The following is a 22,621-nucleotide window of genomic DNA, read 5'->3' as shown; positions in this document are numbered from 1 at the left end:
ACTACATATAGCCTCTCACCATAGATATTTGGGAGTTAACTGAAGTGACTCACCGACATCAGAGGTTCAGAGCTCAAGGAATATCCCACTAATGGTCAGAGGAAAGTCTTCAGGTATAAACAATCACTTCCTTTTTTGAACCTCCAAACCCCTCAAACTATGTGGTTTAAGGGGAAAAAATAATATATAGTACCCTGCTCCCCTCTCCTGAAAACATCCTAGCCAGTTTTGAGCATCCTCCGAGACTCAACCTGGACAAGATTATGCTGCTGCTGATCTGCCTCAGCTAGGAAGAAGTCAGGCTGGAGAATTGTTCAGCATTCAGAGGTTTTATAATTTTAAAGGCTTTTTATATCACAGTAAAAGAAAAATAAAGCTGCATAAATTAATGTAGCATATTTCACCCAAGTGATGATAAAAGGACAAAATATTTTTAGAAGATTGGTTGTTTTTTCTCTTGCCTGCTTTAGCTTATTGCACACAGGTTTCTAGCCTAGCACATGTGCCTTCCTGGTCTCTATAACTATGTGCTTACGTGTGGCTTCTCTCACCCCAGGCTTCTTAACCTTTGTATTCATAATGCCTGACCCAAAGTAGGTACTCTAGATTGTTGAAAGATTGAATGGATAATTAATATATGTTTTTAAGTGGATAGATCAGTTTAAAAAAAAAACATATTATGAGTGGACAAACTTTACCTTCTGTAGACTCCACACCTAAAATCTAAAATGAAAATTCAAATTAGTAGACTATACCTATTCTGTAGCATATTTTGAGTACAAGAAGCAAATGGCATGGTCTTTGCTCTCAAGTTGACCAACTCTAGCTGGAGAGGTAGACAAGAAAACCAACCCAGTATAATATGTGTTCTGATAAATACATGGAGAGAATGCTAGGAGAGGCTGAGGATAGCATCAGGGATGGCTTCCAGAACATCATGATCCCTGGGCTCAACCCTCAATCAGAGTTAGAATTTTGTTCCACTGACTATATATAATGAACTATGATAATGACTATTAATGGGCACCTAGGCCTTCTGAATTCTTGACTGTGAATGACATAGTAAATTAGACTCCAAATCACTTCAGTATAAAAAGTATTACTGTTCTTTATATATTGGTGGTGTGCTCTCATTTATTCATCTGTAAGGTATTCATTGTGCTGTGCACTTGCCTAGGTATATTGGGGATGCCTAGAAATGTATAAGCCATGACACCATATCTTCAATAGTTTATAATCTCTCTGGAAGCCATAATGCTCTCACACATGAAACAGTTCATGGAAATGCAGGGCATTATATTCACAGACCTAGAGTCATTGGCATAGGCAGTAAATATGCAGAAGTGAGAGCTGAGGCTTAAAATGAAGGTGGTCTTTGAACACATCTAATATAAAAGGGGAAAAATATGACAAAAAGGAAACAAAAGAAAAGAAAAATATATTCCAGAATGAGAGAACTTGAAAAGAGAAGGACAGAGGTGGGGATAAATGTGGAATATAAATCGACTTAAAGTTAGAGAGAGTTGCCATGAGCCAAGTACCACACTAAGCACCATAGAGGAGACAAATATGAAGCAGACATTGAATGTGCCATCAAACTGTGGATGGTGCAGAATGTCCTTGGTCACCCATAGCTGGAGCTACAACAGAAACATGTTTGGTTTGACCTGCATCATAATTCTAATTTTTTTTTATCATTACCAACATAAAATTCTGGAAATTTGCATCAAAATCTAGATTCTTCACTTGTCTTTATAAATCAGAGAATCTTCCAATACTAGTCAGTATTTCTGCTTGGAGCAATTGTCCAGAGTTGAGCAGAAACAGCCCTTTAGGTGGAATGTATTCCCCAGTTTCCTGTAATCCCTACTCAGCCTGCTGCCTTCATATTTGTGTTACCCGTCCTATCCCTGTGGGCTTTAGATTTTGCCATCTCTGGTTAAAATCTAGCAAAAAGGAAAGACATTTGCATAACTATAATATGAAATAGAGGGTAAAGGAGGGTCTAAAGTACCGTGGGAATTCATTCATTCATTCATCCATTCATTCATTCAGTAACTGAGTCCCTGCTACTTGTCAGGCATCTTACTACTACTATTTATTTACTACTATCATCTTCCTGAGTCCCTGCTACTTGTCAGGCATCTTACTACTGCTGAGGTAGTGCTGGTGCCTAGGTTCTTATAGTTCACAGTCTACTAAGGGAAAAGGATGCATTAGCAATGACTACATAACGTGATAAATGCCACAGTAGAGTTGTGTGTACATAATCTACATTAGGGTTCACTTTTGATGCTGCCCATTCTATGAGTTTGGGCAGATGTATAATGACATCTATCCATCCTTAGAGTATTCTACAGAGTAATTTCACTGCCCTAAAATTCCCTATATTCCACCCTTTTATTTCCACGCTCTTGCCCACATAGCCCCTGGCAACACTGATTTTTGTACCATCTACATAGTTTCGCCTTTTCCAGAAAGTCAAAAAAGTGGGAAATCATACAATATGTAGCCTTTCCAGACTGGCTTCTTTCACTTAATAATATGCATTTAAGATTCTTCCATGTCAATATATAAATAAAATCTTTTTTAAAAAGGGGGCCCCTAGGTGTCTCAGTTGGTTAAGCATCTGCCTTCAGCTCAGGTCATGATCCCAGGGTCCTGGAATCAAGCCCTGGCACAAGGCAGTGCTTAGTGCCACTTAGTGGGGAGCTCCCACTTGTGGCTCCCAGCTTGTGCCATCTCAGTCGCTACCTCTGTCTCTCTCAAATAAATAAAATCTTTAAAAAAATTCCTTCATGTCTTTTCATGGTTTGATACTTCATTTCTTTTCAGTGCTGAATAAAATCCCATGGTCTTGATGTACTACCTTAGCTATTCACCTACTGAAGAACATGATGTGTCAATCTACTAGGTCCATCATTTATAATAAGTGGGAGATTACTACTCTGATAGTGAGGGAGTCAATTCATGTGTAGGGGCAGGAGGTATATGAAAAATTTCTGTACCTTCTTCTCGTTTTGCTGTGAACATAAAACTGCTCTTTAAAAAATTGTCTTAACAAGAAGAGACGGGCATCTGGGTAGCTCAGTTGAGTGTCTGACTCTTGATCTCAGCTCAGGTCTTGATCTCAGGTCAGGTCTTGATCTCAGAGTTGTGAGTTCAAGCCCTGCTTTAGGCTCCATGCTGGGTGTGGAGCCTACTTTTAGAGAGAGAGAGAGAGATTGGTTCTGGCGTTTACTACCTGTGTGAACATAGGCTGTGTGTCTAAAGCTCAACTAGTTTAGACAAGTTGACTTATATAAGCATCAGTGTAATAGAACCTGTAATTCTTCACAAGATTTTGATCTGCTAACAAAAAAAGGACACGAAAAAACTTTAAAATCTATAGTTTAACATAATGGGTTATAAGCATAAGAAGTTCAAATTAGGGGTACCTGGCTGATTCAGAAAAGCATGAGACTCTTAATCTCAGGGTCATGAGTTCAGGCCTCACATTGGGCATAGAGATTACTAAAAAACAAATAAAACTTTAAAAAGAAGGACAGCCTGAGTGGCTCAGCGGTTTAGCACTGCCTTCAGCCCAGGAACTGATCCTGGAGACCTGGGATTGAGTCCCACGTCAAGCTCCCTGCATGGAGCCTGCTTCTCTCTCTGCCTGTGTCTCTGCCTCTCTCTCTCTCTCTCTCTCTGCCTCTCGTGAATAAATGATAAATCTTAAAAAAAAAAAACTTTAAAAAGAAAAAATTAAATTAGAAAAAGTACACCATTTAAAGTGTGTTTAAGTTATTTTATTTGCATACCCTCTACAGACTTATTTGTTTTGTCTTTTCTTTCCATTATTGAAATAAGCATCAAAAAATAAGCATCATAACTCACTGTGATATAAAATTCTATTTTTAAAAAGGTATTTTAATCTTAGAAGTTGACAAAATTCCAAATATTTTATTTAAAAGACTTGTCCAGGTAAAATAAATAAAATTTATTGTCATTCAAGAATTATGTGTTGTTCTGTTCAGGGGTCAACTAACAAAAATCCCCCAGATGGTAATGGGGAGAGATGTTTCATAATGATCTTTTAAAGCTGTATTTTTTTTTCTGAAGAGCCACTTTGCATATTGAACATGTAAGGATAATCCTTACTTTCAAAGGAATTGTGTTGTCTCCCATTTTCCTATTAAAATAGCAGGTTCTCTCCATAAAGCTTTCATTTTTTTCATCTTTGATAAAACCATAAGTACGAGAAATATTTTACTCTCCTCTTAGCTTTGCAAGACGTGCAAATGTCATACCACATACAACTTTTTTGTCTGAGAACCTTGAGGGAGAGGTGGTAGACACTGGCAAACTGGAGAATGAATGCCCCTTCTAAAGAGGGCCACATCTAGCCAACTGTTGCTGTAAGACAATGTTTAGAGCCAATGTTCATAGAATGTCTGATTTTCCATATATAGTCATAAATTTATATTTTATGCAAATTTTCCCAATTTTAAACATGAACAAATTCAAAAATTGTAAACACCGGATCAGATTAAGCATTTAGCTTTCTGATTCGCAGTCTCTGGAATATACCATAGTCTAGACTCTGGAATTTTGAGTCAGAAAAAGTGTCTTTTTTCTTTTAGGATTTTATTTATTTATTCATGAGAGACACACAGAGAGAGAGAGGCAGAGACACAGGCAGAGAGAAAAGCAGGCTCCACACAGGGAGCCCGATATGGGACTTGATCCGGGGACTCCAGGATCATGCTCTGGGCCTAGGCAGGCACTAAACCACAAAGCCACCCAGGCATCCCAGAAAACCTGTGTCTTAATCTTGCCTTTGCTACTTACTAAACTCAGTAAATACTTGAATAAGCAATCTCATTTCACTAATTGAAAAAGTTGTCATAATAATTTGCTCATTAGGTTGTTAATTTTTCTCAAGATATTGTAATAAAAAATTTCCAAGCATAAAAAGCCTGTAAAGGATTCTTTCAAAATGCTTAGTCACCTGTCATCTAGACTGCAGTTTTAAAATATTACTGTATATGCTCTATAAAATTCCTATCCATCTATCCAAGCATCTGTTTAACTTTCTTTTTGGGATCACTTTCAAAAGTTTCAGACATCTCGTGCATCCTTCATTGGATTGTCTTGAGGAATAAATGGAATGATGCACAAAAACCATCAAGTACATAGATAAGCATTAGAATCTTAGTAGCCCCTTCCTTCCATCTATGTTTACCATGTATAGCTTAAATGTCATTGGACCTACTAAGAGTACATGTTTTAGATTGAGGAAAGAGGGGGGCACATGGGTGGCTCAGTGGTTGAGCGTCATGATCCCAGGGTCCTGGGATCGAGTCCTACATCAGGCTTCCCTGCAAGGAGCCTGCTTCTCCCTCTGCCTATGTCTCTGACCCTCATTGTGTGTCTCTCATGAATAAATAAAAAATTTTAAAAAAAAGATTGAGGAAAGAGGGATATTTCTACAATAACTTTTTATTGAAATCCTGTTGGCCCCTACCTTCAAAATGTATCCAGAACCTGGGCTTCTAGTTGCAGCCTAAAAATAGAATATCCCCATTATCTCTAATCTTCCGCCTTATCACACACAAATACACACACACATACACAACTTTACACATAATAAACATGGGAAGACTATATGAATTGGAAATAAGTCAGACTGACTCAGAGAGGAATGACACTGTGGTGAGTTCCCTAAATTTTCTTTCTACTTCTTGTGTATCCTAGATGGAGCACTGGAGACACCTATACCCTGGCACCTCCATCAACAGGGACAGACTAAAAAAGCCTCAAGCAAAGCCTACAACCTGTAACCTAAGGATTGGCAAAAGTGTAGATTAATATAACAGGGAACCTTTTTATAATACTGTTCCAACTCTGGCCAACCACCAGAGAAAAAATTGGCCCTTCACTGCAGTGCCATTGGACTGTGTCTAGATAGCTGGACTTCTGGCCCCAGCAAAGGAAACCAGGAGAGGCAGTTTATAAGATGGCCCTGGATTTCTTCCACTGGGCTGATTTCATTAAGCCAAATAAGAGCTGAACTTTCACCCCTATCCAGCAGCAAAGTGGCAGAACAAGGTGGCATGAGATGGTGCTAGTTGACACTTCACTCTCCAGTGGGGACCTGAACTTGAACCTTCACCTAGCAGCAACAAACTGGAGTGAGGTGGTGCTATTTAGCATTCCATTTCCCTACTCCTGTTATTGGTGGGGACCAGCCAGGAGCTGAACTGCTACTGCCAGCCAATGGCAATGACGTAGGAGAAGGAAGAGGGAAGCAGTGCTAGTTGGCAGAACTCTTTCCCCTTAAGGTAGCATCAGCAGGGTCAAGGGAGGAGCTGAACTTCTAGCTCTACTTAGAGGCAAGGTGGCAGAACAAAATGGTTCAAGGCAGCGCTAGTCAGCACCCCATTTTCACTCTCCCATTGGTGTCAGCAAACCCACAGGGAACTGAGCTTCTACCCCTACTAAGTGGCAATGAAGTAGAGTGAGTAGAATACTAGTTAGTACCCCACTTTCCTTGCTGGCATCACCAGGGACAAGTAGGGAGCTGAATATCCATCTCACTTGGATCTGCAAGCTATGCCTAAACTGATCTACAACCTGCAAAAAACTCAATTAAGTAGGATATAGCATTTTACACTGTATACACAAATGTCCAGTATATAATAAAATAATCACTTCTCATACCAAGAATCTGGAAATTTTCAACTTGAATGAGAAAAGATAACCAATAGAAACCAACACTGAGATAACACAGGTGTTTGAATTACTTGACAAGAATTTTAAAGTACTCATCATGCTTCAGCAAGTGATTATACATGCACTTAAATAAATGGGAAAAGACATGAAAGTCTCAGCAAAGAAAAAGAGGATATAAAGAAGACTCAAATGGAATGTTAAAGCTGAATAATACAAAACCCAACGTAAAAAACTCATTGAATGGGCTCCAGAACAGAATAAATGTGACAGAAGAAAGAATCACTGAATCTGAAAAGAGAAAAAGAGAAATTAGTCTGGACAGAGAGAGAAAACTGATTGGAAATAAACCCACTACCTACCACTTCCTTTAATACCACTCTCAGCCAAGCCACTGTTCTGCCTACATATAGCAATTAGCCACATAACTGATCTCACTTTTTCAAATTTTGCCCCTTGAATCTATTTTATACCAGAGTAACCATTTAGAAACATAAATTAAGTCAAGCAATCTTCTTCTCAGTGGCTTCCCATTTCTGTCAGTGAAATTCAAAGTTTTAGAATGGTAGACAGGGTCCTTCAAGATTTGTCCTCTGTTGTCTCTCCACCGATGGTAGGCAAAATTCTAAGATAGCCCCATGATTTCTACCTTATGATATTACTCTCACAGTTAAATTACCTTAGGGATGGCAGGGTGGCTCAGCAGTTGACCATCTGCCTTCAGCTCAGGGCATGATCGTGGGTCCTAGGATCGACCCAGGATCCCCACAGGGAGCCTGCTTCTCCCTCTGCCCCTCTCTCTGTGTCTCTCATGAATAAATAAAATCTTTAATAATAATAATAATAATAATAATAATAATAAATGGAAAAAAAGAATTTACAAATGTTCTTAAGGTTACAAATTATTTGATCTTAGGTTGAGAAGATTATCTGACTGGGCCTAACCTAATCACACAAGCCATTGAGAAGCAAAAGGTTAAATCTGGCTAGTTGTAGAAGAGTAAACCACAGAAATTCTAAATAAGAAAAGGATTCAGTGTGTCATTGCCAGCTTGAAAATAGAGGTAACCACATAGTAAGGCATATAAGTAGCCTCTAGAACCTGAGAGAGACTCCCAACTGGCACCCAGCAAGGAAACAGGGAACCCAATCTTTTTGATGTTTAGTTAATTCTATATGTCATCCTGACTGGGCCACAGGCACCCAGGTATTTGGTTAAACAGGGCAGGGGTGTTTGCTTTGCCTATAAATTTTCTGAGTTCTTGGAACAATGACTGGTATAGTAGTGCTTACAAAGTAAATGTGCAATAAAATAAATTGACTCTATGTCAAGTTACCTCTGACTTAATCCATTGTGTTGTAATATATTATAGTCCAAGGTGTATGTGCACTTTATGCCCTTCCTCAAAATTTGGCTAAATATGGATACATAATGCGTTGCTTGTGCATGGGAATGTGATAACAAATAATAGACTCTGTGTAGTCATCAGTGTAAAAATAGCCAATGTAAAATGGCTCCTTGCCATTCTTACATCCTTAAGTGCAGGAAAGTATAAAAGAAACTTTAATGAGTGGAACTGGGATACTTCTGAGAGGAGGGTGGGTGATACGAAAAGTGCCTTGGTCAAACCCAAGGCTTACAGAATACATTTTTTAAAACTACTAATGAGAAAATAGAACTAGATGCCTTCTAAGGTCCCTTAAAATTCTATATTCTACAGTTATCTAACCTCGACACAAACTCAGTTAATAGCTCAAGATTTGATCTCTCATCCTTTTACTGATGAGCCTGAAATCTGCATTTGCAGTCCTTTCTGTGGATCCATATTCCTAACCTTTTGTCTCCAACTGTTTCCAAACATCACATGGATAACACACCATGACCTGGAATGGAGCATGTCAAAATCGTACTCATCTTCATGATCCTGGATTCCGGTTCCCTTGTCCTTTTGCCAATTACGTAGATATTCTTTCCTCTCTCCTCTTCTGCCTGAGTCAGTTTCTGGATCCACTGTTTCCCCTGTCAAATTTCCTCCCTTATGTTGCCCTTTCTTTTCATTATCACTGTTGTCACTCTTGTTCATGCTGCCACTTTCTCAAAACTGGATTATTTAGTCAACATCCTAACCAATTTTCCTATCTCCCATCATAACTGCACTCTCCTCTCTAGCAATCCTACGTATGACCATTTGTTAATGCTTCTAAAATGGATTTAAATATTCTCAATGCCTCAAAAACTCCAGTGAGTCTCCACTGCCTACAGAGTACATTTTAATTAACAGTCAAACGAATATGTAAGATATTTCATGATCTGGCCTATTCAGTCTAGTCTCGTGTCCCCCAGATTCTCTTCTCTTTTTTAGATACACTCATCCTTCTGAGCACTACTGTGGTGCTCCATAGAAGAGCAAATGGGTGGGGAGAGTGAAATAGGTGAAGGTGGTTCAAAGGTACAACCTTCTAATTTTAAAATAAATAAGTCCTGGGAGCATGGTATACAACATGGTGCATAATACTGCATTATACATTTGAATGTTGCTAAGAGTAGATCTTAAAAGTTTCATCACAAGAAAAAGAAATGTAACTATGTGTGGTGGAGGATGTTTACTGGGCTCATTCTGATGATCATTTCACAGTATGTACAAATATCAAATCATTACATTATACACCTGAAGTTAATGTTATATGTCAATTATGTTTCAGTTTTTTAAAAATACAAAAACAGATGTTTTAAACAAAGGAAAAATGGAAGTAAGTCCAGTGTAAGAAAATGTTTTGGAATTAAGGAATGACTTTGCATGGTATTTTGACATTTGTTATCGTGAGAAACTGCAGTATCTTCCCTGATACTAACATTTTTCTTAAGGTGCTAATGTATCTTACATTGGGAAGCCATTTTATAGGTAGTGAATTGCTGGTATCATATATCTCAATAAAAAGTAAAAGCAACCTAAATTTTGAGTGGGTCACCCTCTGAGCTCTGTTTTCTACTTGTTTCTCCAGGGAGCCCCGCAAGGTGGTCCTGCACAAAGGCTCCACTGGCCTGGGTTTCAACATTGTGGGCGGGGAAGATGGAGAAGGTATTTTTGTATCCTTCATTCTGGCTGGTGGACCAGCAGACCTGAGTGGGGAGCTCCAGAGAGGAGACCAGATCCTGTCCGTGAGTATTTCTTCTTAATCTTCAGTCCTGATACCACATGAGAAAAAGTAACTTTCAATTATGACTCCAGAAGCACCTTAATTAAAAAGGAAATATGAAGGATGCCTGGGTGGCTCAGCGGTTGAGTGTGTGCCTTTGGCTTGGCGTGATCCTGGGGTCCGGGATAGGGCCCCACACTGGGTTCCCTGTGGGGAGGCTGCTTCTTCCTCTGCCTGTGTCTTTGCATCTCTGTGTGTCTCTCATGAATAAGTAACTAAAATCTTTAAAAAAAAAAAAAAGGTGGGGAATGGATAAGAGCATTATGGCTTCCAGTACATGTGGCAGTTTAAATGATACTGAAGTGCTTGGTGCTTGTTACTCACTTCGAGGGATACAGGTAAAAGTGCTAGTGTTTTCGTCTGGATGCTATGAGATATATTTGCATCCAATAGAATAGTGAGGAGCATGCCTTTTTAAGGTATATTAATTATTTTTAATGCAGATTTTTTTCCAAATCCATAACTATACTCTAAAAATAGCACCTTTATAAATGTATAGTTTGGCATATATAACCATATAAGAAAGTACACAAAATATGTAGTTGAATGCCACTGATAAGTGGTAGCATCAGCACCATTTACCTAAATATAAGAATTACCAGCAACAATTTATTAAGCACTTATTTTTAACCAAACATTTTATAAAAGTAATTTTTAATTCTCACCATCACCCTGAAAGTTATTTCCCCATGTTCGGATGAAGAAAATAAGGTTCAAAGAGGTTAAGTCAGTGTTTTACCAAACTAGAGAGAGTAAGAGCTGGGATTTAAATATTCAGGGTTTTTTTTTTTTTTAAGATGTTATTTTTAAGTAATCTCTATACCCAACGTGGGCTCGAACTTACAACCCAGAGATCAAGAGTCACATGCTTTACTTGACTGAGACAGCCAGGCCCCCGTAAATGTTCAGGTTTAATGCCCGTGACACCTGCCCTCTTTTCCCTCCTTCCTCCCTTCCATCTGTCTTCCTTCCTTCTTTCTTCTTTCTTTTAGTGAAATATTTATTGACTGCTTCTTTTCACTAGATCAAGCTATCTTTCTGGAATAAACTCTGTGACAGGTAGTTAAAAACATTGTGGATGTTCATGACCGTACCGGAATTTTGGTAATCTTGCAAATAATGGGAAAAGATCAAAGGAGCCTAGTTCTTATGGCCAAGTTTATGGTTCATAACTCAATGAAGCACTTAGTTTGTGGTCTTCATTATGTACTTAGAAAAACTTGTCTTTGTTATATAGCTGTGATTTATAACTAGAATTTTCCAAGTGACCTTATCTTTGTTAGCCATCATGCCATCCCTACCTTCCCCTCACACACATATTACCCGTGTAATGTAGTCAATTGACCTGAGCAAAGTATCCAATGTTCTGAATGGATGGCCTTATCTTATATATTCTGGTAGTTCTCTCATACATTAAGTCCTCTACTTACTCATTAGCTAGCAGATGTCTGGACAGATTGAGTATGGGAGAAATAGGGTCAGGTCCCAATGGCAAGACTTTGTTCTGTCATTCAAGAGCTGAATATAACCCCTTTAACTACTCCCCTCTGCATACTGTCTCTACACTTAATATCGATAGATAGATAGATAGATAGATAGATAGATAGATAGATAGATAGATCTTCCTTAAAGATTTTATTCATTTATTCATGGGAGAGATAGAGAGAGGCAGAGACATAGGCAGAGGGAGAACGAGGCTCCCTGCAGAGAGCCTGATGCAGGACTCGATCCCAAGACCCCAGGATCATAACCTGAGCCAAAGGAAGAGACACTCAAACAGCGATACTCAAACAGAGGTACTCAAACAGGTACCCTATATATATCTTCCTTGACTTATGATGGGGTTGTATCCTGAAAAACCCACTACAACTTGAAAATATTATAGTCAAAAATGCATTTCTTAAACATGCTCAGAACACTTAAATTGGCCTACTTTTGGGCAAAATTACCTAAAAAAAGCCTATTTTATATTTTATAATTGTTGAATATTTCATATAATTTACTGGTACTGTACTGAAAATGAAAACAAAATGGTTATATGAGTGCAGAATGGTTGTAAGTGTATCAGTTGTTTATCCTCATGATGGCATGGCTGAGTGGGAACTGCCACTCACGGCCCAGTATCACAAGAGGGTGTATGCCATATTGCTAGCCGGGGAAAAGATCAAAATTCAGAAGTTGAGGTACAGTTTCTAGTGAATATGTATTGCTTTTGTACCATCACAGAGTTGAAAATTTGTTAAGTCAAACTGTCATTAACTCCGGAACCATCTGTATAAGATATAACTTCTTTTTATTGACATTTCTTTTCTAAGTGACGAAAGCTCCCTGAAAGCAAATTCTCCATCTTACATGGTTTTGTGTCCTTGACATTTAGCATAGTGACTGGCACATAGCAGTCTCCCAAGCAATGTTTGTTGAATGAAAAAGTGTTGAATAAATGTGGTGATGCTCTACAAAGTCACTGTAGCCTCCCAGATGGACTCTAAAACTCTAAGATGAACATACTTATATATTGTCATCATCCTGACTCAAAATCTGTAGCCCAGGGATCCCACTGTTACTTCGCCACTGGCGAAGTCTGCATTCACACTGGCATAGCACTTTCCCACACACAAAGCACTTTCATGTGTGTTAATTCTAAGTGTCAGGATTGAGTTATTATTACTCTCACTTTCTTATATGAGGAAAAGGGGATTCAGAAAGGCTGAATGATTTGTCCAAAGCTCTACAGCTACTGACCATGATGTTGAACTCAAAATCAAGTTCCCTGACCCCAAATCTGTTCTTTCTCTTCAAGCACAGTCTCCCTTCAAAACCTGTCAATGATCTCATTCCACATTTTCTTATCCCATTGAGTACTGCTCTGTGTGAGCACTACACTCAGGAGCACACGAACTATAAAGAGCTAATACTTCCATGTTATTTTTGAGTCAGTCACTATTATGACCAATTTAATCTTGAAACCGCCCTGTGCCTTGTTATGCTCATTTTTAAAGTAAGCTCTACACCAATCTTGGGGCTTGAACTCACAACCCCAAAATCGAGCGTCCCTTGCTCTACAGATTGAGCCAGCCAGCCACCCTCGTATTATGTTCATTTTAAGTGTAAAGATAATGAGTCACAGAGATGACATTAGACTTTGTTTAAATGAGAAATGTATAGGTTTTATTTATTTCAACTTCTCGGCATATGGTAGAAATAGGGATGAACAAATAATAGTATTACTCAACAAAGAAAGTTCATAAGTATTTTGGTTTTCAAAAGTAGATGTATCCATTTAAATAATACCAGCAGAACCACATAGTAAAAGAAGGCAACCAATCAGAATTATAGTCTTCTTGGAGACTATAATTCATAGACTATTACAACAGTCTCTGACATTCAGATATCATATCCTTTCTTTTTTGTCATTTCTTTTATTGAATTTTGATTTGCCAACATATAGTATAACACCCAGTTCTCATCGCATCAAGTGCCCCCCTCAGTGCCCATCACCCAGTTACCCCATCCCCCTGCCCACCTCTCTTTCTACAACCCTTTGGTCATTTCCCAGAGTTAGGAGTCTCTCATGGTTTGTCTCCCTCTCTAATTTTTCCCACTCAGTTCCCCTCCTTTTCTTTATAATCCCTTTCACTATTTCTTATATTCCCCAATTGAGTGAAACCATATGATGATTGTCCTTCTCCGACTGACTTACTTAATTCAGCATAATACCCTCCAGTTCCATCCATGTGAAAGCAAATGCTGGATATTCGTCCTTTCTGATGGCTGAGTAATATTCCATTGTATTTAATACCACATCTTCTTTATCCATTCATCTGTCGATGGACATCATGGCTCCTTCCACAGTTTGGTTATTGTGGACATTACTGCTATAAACATTGGGGTGCAGGTGTCCCAGTGTTTCACTTCATCTGTATCTTTGGGGTAAATACCCAGTAGTGCAATTGTTGGCTCATAGGGTAGCTCTATTTTTAACTCTTTGAGAAATCTCCACACTATTTTCCAGAAGGCTACACCAGTTTGTATTCCCACCAACAGCGCAAGAGGGATCCCCTTCTCCACATCCTCGCCAACAGTTGTTGTTTCCTGTCTTGTTAATTTTTCCCATTCTCACTGGTGTGAGATGGTATCTCATTGTGGTTTTGATTTGTATTTTTCTGATGGCAAGGGATGCAGAGCATTTTCTCATGTGCTTGTTGGCCATATATATGTCTTTGGTGAAATTTCTGTTCATGTCTTCTGTTCATTTCATGATTGGATTTTTTGTTTCTTGGGTGTTGAGTTTAATAAGTTCTTTATAGATCTTGGATACTAGCCCTTTATCTGATAGGTCATTTGCAAATATCTTCTCCTATTCTGTAGGTTGTCTTTTAGTTTTGTTGACTGTTTCCTTTGCAGAAGCTTTTCATCCTGATTAACTCCCAATAGTTCATTTTTGCTTTTGTTTCCTCTGCCTTCATAGGTGTATCTTGCAAGAAGTTACTGTAGCCAAGTTCAAAAAGATTGTTGACTATGTTCTCCTCTAGGATTTTGATGGAATCTTGTCTCATATTTAGATCTTTCATCCATTTTGAGTTTATCTTTGTGTATGATGTAAGAGAATGATCTAGTTTCATTCTTCTGCACGTGGCTGTCCAATTTTCCCAGCACCATTTACTGAAGAGACTGTCCTTTTACCAGTGGATATTCTTTCCTGCTTTGTCAAATATTAGTTGACCATAGAGTTGAGGGGCCATTTCTGGGTTCTCTATTCTGTTCCATTGATCAATGTGTCTGTTTTTGTGCCAGTACCAAACTGTCTTGATGATCACAGATTTGTAATACAGCTTGAAATCCAGCATTGTGATACCCCGGCATTGGTTTTCTTTTTCAACATTCCCCTGGCTATTTGGGGTCTTTTCTGATTGCATACAAATCTTAAGATGATTTGTTCCAACTCTCTGAAGAAAGTCCATGGTATTTTGATAGGAATTGAGTTGAATGTGTAAATTGCCCTAGGTAGCATAGACATTTTCACAATATTTATTCTTCCAGTCCATGTGCATGGAATGTTTTTCCATCTCTTTGTGTCTTCCTCAATTTCTTTCAGAAGTGTTCTGTAGTTTTTAGGGTATAGATCCTTTACCTCTTTGGTTAGGTTTATTCCTAGGTATCTTATGCTTTTGGGTGCAATTGTAAATGGGATTAACTCCTTAATTTCTCTTTCTTCAGTCTCATTGTTAGTGTATAGAAATGCCACTGATTTCTGTGCATTGATTTTGTGTCCTCCCACATTGCTGAATTGCTGTATGAGTTCTAGCAATCTTGAGATGGGGTCTTTGGGGTTTTCTATATACGGTATCATGTCATCTGCAAAGAGGGAGAATTTGACTTCTTCTTTGCCAATTAATGCTTTTTCTTTTTGTTGTCTGACTGTGGACACTAGGACTTCTAGGACTACGTTGAATAACAATGGTGAGTGGACATTCCTGTCGTGTTCCTGATCTTAGGGGAAAGGCTCCCAGTGTTTCCCCATTGAGAATGATATTTACTGTAGGCTTTTCATAAATGGCTTTTAAGATATTGAGGAATGTTTCTCTATCCCTACACTTTGAAGAGTTTTAATCAGGAATGGATGTTGTATTTTGTCAAATACTTCCTCTGCATCTATTGAGAGGATCATATGTTTCTTGTTTTTTCTCATGTTGATGTGATCTATCACATTGATTGTTTCACAAGTGCTGAACCCCCCTGCATCCTGGGGATAAATCCCACTTGGTCATGGTGAATAATCTTCTTAATGTACTGTTGGATCCTATTAGCTAGTATCTTGGTGAGAATTTTTGTATCCATGTTCATCATGGATATTGGTCTATAATTCTCTTTTTTGGTGGGGTCTTTGTCTGGTTTTGGAATTAAGGTGATGCTGGTCTCATAAAACGAGTTTGGAAGTATTCCATCCCTTTCTATCCTTCAGAACAGCTTGAGTAGGATAGGTATTATTTCTTCTTTAACCATTTGATAGAATTCCCCTGGGAAGCCATCTGGCCCTGGACTTTTGTGTCTTGGGAGGTTTTTGATGACTGCTTCAATTTCCTCCCTGGTTATTGGCCGGTTTAGGTTTTCTATTTCTTCCTGTTCCAGTTTTGGTAATTTGTGGTTTTCCAGAAATGCATCCATTTCTTCTAGATAGCTTAATTTGTAGGCATATAGCTGCTCATAATACTTCTTTAAAATCGTTTATATTTCCTTGGTATTGGTTGTGATCTTTCCTCTTTCATTCATGATTTTATTAATTTGAGTATTTGCTCTTTTCTTTTTAATAAGGCTGGCTAATGGTTCATCTATCTTACTAATTCTTTCAAAGAACCAACTCCTGGTTTTGTTGATCTGTTCCACAGTTCTTCTGGTCTCTATTTCATTGAGTTATGCTTGAATCTTTATTAACTCTCTTCTTCTGCTAGATGAAGGTTTTATTTGCTGTTCCTTCTCCAGCTCCTTTAGGTGCAAGGTTAGCTTTTGTATTTGAGTTTCCAGTTTTTGGATGGATGCTTGTATTGGGATGTATTTCCCCCTCAGGACTACTTTTGCTGTATCCCAAAGATTTTGAACTGTTGTATCTTCATTTTCATTAGTTTCCATGAATCTTTTTAATTCTTCTCTAATTTTCTGGTTGACCCTTTCATCATTTAGCAGGATGGTCTTTAACCTCCACGTGTTTGAAATCCTTCCAAACTTCTTCTTGTGGTTTAGTTCTAGTTTCAAAGCATTATGGTCTGAAAATATGCAGGGGATGATCCGAATATTTTGGTATCAGTTAAGACCTGATTTGTGACCCAGTATGTGGTCTATTCTGGAGAAAGTTCCATGTGCACTTGAGAAGAATGTGTATTCAGTTGCGTTTGGATGGAAAGTTCTGTATAGGGACACCTGGGTGACTCAGTGGTTGGGTACCTGCCTTTGGCTCAGGTCGTGATCCTGGGATCCAGAATCGAGTCCCACATAGGGCTCCCAGTGAGGAGCCTGCTTCTCCCTCTGCCTGTGTCTCTGCCTCTCTCTCTCTCTCTCTCTCAGTCTGTGTCTCTCATGAATAAATAAAGAAATCTTAAAAAGAAAAACAAGTTCTGTATATATCTGTGAAATCTATTTGGTCCCATGTATCATTTAAGGCCCTTGTGTCTTTGGTGATGTTCTGCTTAGAAGATCGCTCAATTGCAGAAAGTGCCATGTTGAAGTCTCCTACTATTAGTGTATTATTATCTAAGCATCTCTACTTTGGTTATTAATTGATCACTATACTTGGCAGCTTCCACATTAGGGGCATAAATATTCATGATTGTTATGTCCTCTTGTTGTATAGACCCTTTAAATATGATATAGTGTCCCTCTTCATCTGTTACTACAGTATTTGGTATCAACTTTAATTTATCTGATATGAGGATTGCTACTGAGCTTTCTTTTGAGGACCATTTGAAAGGTAAATGGTTCTCCACCCCTTCATTTTTAGGCTGTAAGTGTTCTTAGGTCTAAATGAGTCTCTTGTAGACAGCATATAGATGGGTCTTGCTTTTTTACCCAGTTTGATACTCTGTGTCTTTTGATGGGGTCATTTAGCCCATTCACGTTCACAGTAACTATTGAAAGATATGAATTTAGCGTCATTGTATTACCTATTCAGTCCCTGCTTTTGTGAATTGTTTCTTTGGGCTTCCTCTTTCTTTTACAGGGTCTTCCTTAATATCTCTTGGAGAGCTGGTTTGGTGGTCACATATTCTTTCAGTTCCTGCCTATTCTGGAAGCTCTTTATCTCTCCTTCTATTCTGAATGAGAGCCTTGTTGGATAAAGTATTCTTGGCTGCATGTTCTTCTCATTTAGCACCCTGTATATTTCATGCCAGCCCTTTCTGGCCTGCCAAGTTACTGTGGAGAGGTCTGCTGTTAATCTGATATTTCTCCCCCTATAAATGAAAAATCTCTTGTCTCACGCTGCTTTAAGAATTTTCTCTTTATCTTTGAAATTTGCAAGTTTCACTATTAAATGTCAAGTTGTTGAATAGTTTTTATTCCCACCTGTCCCGGGGGGGAGTGCAGGATCTTGGGCTTTTAATTGTTTTCTCTTTTTTCCTCAGCTTCCTTCCTTTTCATCAACTTGTTTTCTATGTCACTCTCTCTTCCACCTCATTAACTCTAAAAGTTAGGACATCCAATTTGGATTGCATTTCATTTAATTTATTTTGAATTTTGGCTTGATTAGATCTCAATTCTGCAGTCATGAAGTCTCTAGAGTTCTTTATGCTTTTTTCCAGAGCCACCAGTAGCTTTATAATTATACTTCTGAATTGAATTTCTGACATCATATTGAAATCCAAATTCTATAACTCTGTAGCAGAGAATACTGTTTCCAGTTATTTATTTTGTGGTGAATTCTTCCTTTTAGTCATTTTGTCCAGTGTAGAGTGGCTGTATGAGTAGGCTGAGTCAAAAATATCAATGACGGAAGGGGAGGAGGGCGGGGGGTGGGAGTGAATGGGTGACGGGCACTGGGGGTTATTCTGTATGTTAGTAAATTGAACACCAATAAAAAATAAATTAAAAAAAAATATATCAATGACGACCTAAGTAAAATACAGCCTAGATGATTCTGAAGAGGTCAGAGACCAGAAAATAAAAGAAAAAGTACAGAACAAGATAAAACAAAAGCACCACTGAAGTGAAAGACAAATTTTAGAACAAAGGTATAAAAATAAAAAGCCAAAAACAAAGAAGAAAAAAGAAGTAAAGATAAAAGGAAAAAGAGAAAAAGGTGGGGTGGATGGTGGTGTTGAGGAAAGTGGTAGTGGAGAGACAATGTAGTCTACCTGAGGGGTCCTAGAGGGTGATCCTTTTGATTCTGAGTATATTTTGTTCTGTATGTTAGATGATGCACATCTAATTATATATTATATAATTTATATAAACCAGCAGTACTCATATAAAGCCCCAACATTGGCCACCAAAACATAAATAAGATAAAAGAGGGGAGCGGAATGGGAATGAAGGGTGAATATAATCTCACAGAATGAACCAACATGGTATTCCACTTGGTTCTGGGTGTATGTTGGTCGTGTTTTAGAAGGTATTAACTAAAACAAAACGAGGCAAAAATAAAAAAAGCATATCTTGTGTATCTACCATTTTTAACTATGAAAGTTAAAATGAGGAGCTGGTAAAATATTGTAGTTAAGGTGGGAAAAGAGAAAAAGTATTGGAAATTTTTAGTCTGATATAAAAATGAGTCATAATGGAAAAAGAAACGAGTCATAATGGAAAAAGAAAAAAAAGGACCCACTAGTTCTATATACTATTTTCCCTCAGTCCTGGAGCTTTCCAGTGCTGCTTGGTCAAGAACTTGCTCTTCCCCTGTCCTTCCAGCTGATCTTCTTGGGGAGGGGCCTGCTGTGCTGACTCCCAGGTGTGTGTACCTGGAGGAGATGCTCTGCCCCCCCACCGGGTGCTGGGCTCAGTGGGAGCTGTTGACCCCCTGACACCTCTGTTCCCTGGTGGCCCTGCCCATCCCAGGCCCAGGGTGACACAAGAAGGAGCAATCACACTAGTGGCAGCCAGCTCTCCAGCTCTGGAGTCAGCTCCCCACAGTAACTACCACAGTCAGTCCGCACTGGTCTAGGTGCTCCCAGGGCAGCAGGGGACGCTGATCTGCAGCTCCGGGGCAACCGGCATCAGGAGAGTCCTTGCTGTCCTGTGCCCTCCCCACCTCCACCTGTCCCGGGGGGAGTGCAGGATCATGGGCTGTGACTGGTTGGCACCCTGGGATCTGGGGCCTGTGCTGCTGGACCCATAATCCCAGGGCTGCATTTCCCAAAGGGAATGGGGTACAGACCCCTCCATCTGTAGCTTAACCGACTGGCTTCTCCCAAATGCCTTGAGGGCTTCGCACTCCAGCCCTTTACTGAGATGGGACCACGGTTTGCAGTGCACTTTCCCCCGGGCGCCCCTCCTCTTATAGTGACTCCAGGAATCTTGAGGCCTCACTGCCCCTCCTGGGATCCTGCCCGGTTTCCCTGCTAGCACTTTTCCATCTGGGAAGAATACGATGTGGATTTTTAAAAAGTTCCCTCTTCTCCAGGACTGGGCTTTCCTGTCCCAGAGGCCCTCGCGGCCAGGCACTAGCCCGGCTCTTCAAGGGACCCTTCCCCCACTTTTTTTTTTTCTCATTTTCCTACCTTGTTAGAAGCAAAAACTTTTCTCTGAAGCATTCCAGCTGTTCTCTCTTTAAATCTCAGATAGAATTCGTAGGTGTTCAGGAAGTTTTGAAAGTTATCTAGGTAAGTTTGTGGGGCCAGGTGAGTTGAGAACCCCTACTCTTCCACCATCTTTTCCCTCCCTCATATCCTTTCTTATGTATATCACTTGCAAAGACAGTTCAATGATAACAATATTGTCTGCGTTTTGCAATCAAAAAGGAAGAGGCAACATTTCTCTTTTTTAGTTTGCAAAAAGCTATTTAAACTGTGGCTAGTAATTGGCTAGTTTCAAGGTTCAGTATTGGAATTTCATTGGTTAATATTAAAAGAAAAGATTAAACAGGCTCAAGAAGCTGAGACATTACAATATGGAAAGAAAACAGCAGAACACAATTATTAACAATGGAATATGGAGGATATGATATTTTGCATCTACAGCTTACACTAGTTATAAAAAGACAAGCTATATCTTTCTGGAAAAAAACAAGAACAAAAACTATAAATAGCAATCACAATCTAAATATAAATTCTGTTACTACATCATGTAAGATTATTTTGTAAATAACTTATGCTAACAGTAATGTAGCAAGTTCAGAAAGAAATAGAATCCCCATGGAGAAGAGCTGTCCACTTTTCTGTGTCAAGTGGTCTTCATTGAAAAGAGACTTGAATTTTTTTTTTAAATTTATGATAGTCACAGAGAGAGAGAGAGAGAGAGAGAGAGGCAGAGGGAGAAGCAGGCTCCATGCACTGGGAGTCCAACGTGGGATTCGATCCCAGGTCTCCAGGATCGCGCCCTGGGGCAAAGGCAGGCACCAAACCGCTGCGCCACCCAGGGATCCCTGAAAAGAGACTTGAAAAAGAGATAATTAACTTTGTAATCAGGGGCAGAATGTCCCTTCCTGCTTTCTAGAATTATTCTCCCACACAGTCTATACAAACTTTAGAGATAATTTATTTTATTAATGACTTACTATGTGACAGATTTTGTACTAGGATTTGAGATCTCAAAGAAGAGATAAATATCTTGTCCTTAAAGTATTCACAGCCTAAAGGCAAATGTATCAACATATCTATTATATGTGAACTATAGATATGGTTATAAGTATAGATGTAGATATAGTATAGATATAGATGGCATACTGAGGAAAGAAAGGAGACCAAACATTTCAAATCAGCATATCATATTGTAAGTACTCAGTCAGTGCTGCTATAACTACTAACAACTTTATGTTTAGAATATGTCTAGTTTTTTTTAAAAAGTGTCAGATAACCATGTCAAAAAAGGCCTCTTTTATAGAGTTTGAGTTATTCTTTCTTTGGAACAGGGCTTGAACTTGATGAGCACTTCCCAAGGAGTATTTTCCAGGACACTAGAAGAGAAGGATTGTATTAGGGTGCTACTGAGGGAAAGGGTTCCTTGGGACCAGGTTTCTTCACTGAAGAATTTTCAAAAACATCTCATTAACTAGTGTACTTTGGGAGTCTCCTCAGAGGCATTCTTTTCCCAAAGGTATTTGACCACTAAACCCTCATGTAAGGAGCACTTCACAAGACAACAATAGTAGGAAATGTGTGAGTAGATATTTTTCTAATTCCCATACTTGACTCTTTTCAGAACAAGGTAGCCGTTCTTGTCTGTGAAGAAAATCAGCTAGCCTTTTACTGTTTAAGATTATGGGCGCCATCTACTGTTCATGCATCATTTAAACATGGCAACTAGATGGTGGAATATCTAAAAGCTCCATTGTAGGGCTTTATTAGCCTCCACTTTCTGCTTCCCGCCAAAACTACAGAACTAAGGTAGCTAGGAAGCTGAAAGATAAAGAAATCATAACCATAGGCTGCATTCTATACATGTAATGTGAGTGATCTTTTTAAATTTCCCCCTTATGTATTCTATTTCTCCAGCATTTGTTGTAGAAACTCTTATCCAATAATTGAACCATATTCTTGAGGTGTTGGTGTAGGAGAATTTAGGACGTTCAGCATGCAATCACATTAACTAGTGCAGTTGCCTCCTCAGGCATTCTTCCTGCAGAGGAAAAGATAAAAATGCTTCTGTTATTATTTGTTTCAATGCTTTGTTATGAAAAACGTGGAGCAGAGCACGTAGAAGCAATACCCCTACAAAGAGATTCTTTTCTGTGTCAGCAAGCAATTTTAGTTTTTTCATTCCTCAGAAACCTCAAAAAGAGCACCCCAGCTGATCTTGCTAACTCCAAAACTCATCCTTGATGGATTTTTAAGTATTTAACTAACTGTGTTCCGAGATAGATGGCTTGGAATAAGTGTTGCCAAAAGTGCAATGCTGCAATTGTTGAGGTGAAGGTACAATAGATAATTTTGCATTTTTACGTTGAAATTGAAATTGTATTATGGATTTAGAAAGAGTAAAAATGAGTCACGAATCACCTGGATGTTTCATTCATTCTCAGGTTAACTTAATGTCTTCCTCCTCAGAGCCTATTTGCCAGATCCTT

General features: G+C 38.8%; 1 protein-coding gene across 30 annotated transcripts in view; it reads left to right on the top strand.

Moving 5' to 3' along the window:
* Positions 1-22,621, top strand: part of DLG2 (discs large MAGUK scaffold protein 2) — a 1,975,849-nt gene that overhangs the window by 1,607,373 nt on the left and 345,855 nt on the right. For all 30 annotated transcript variants that reach the window (XM_072794850.1, XM_072794842.1, XM_072794854.1 and 27 more), the window contains one exon: positions 9,718-9,874. In XM_072794850.1, coding sequence (XP_072650951.1) covers positions 9,718-9,874 — 157 coding nt within the window. The remainder of the gene's footprint in view (positions 1-9,717; positions 9,875-22,621) is intronic.

Source organism: Canis lupus, chromosome 23 (genome assembly GCF_048164855.1).
Source record: "Canis lupus baileyi chromosome 23, mCanLup2.hap1, whole genome shotgun sequence".
Classification (NCBI taxonomy): Eukaryota; Metazoa; Chordata; class Mammalia; order Carnivora; family Canidae; genus Canis; species Canis lupus.
The sequence above is the reverse complement of the archived record's forward strand: the minus strand, read 5'-3'. Positions and strand labels throughout refer to the sequence as shown.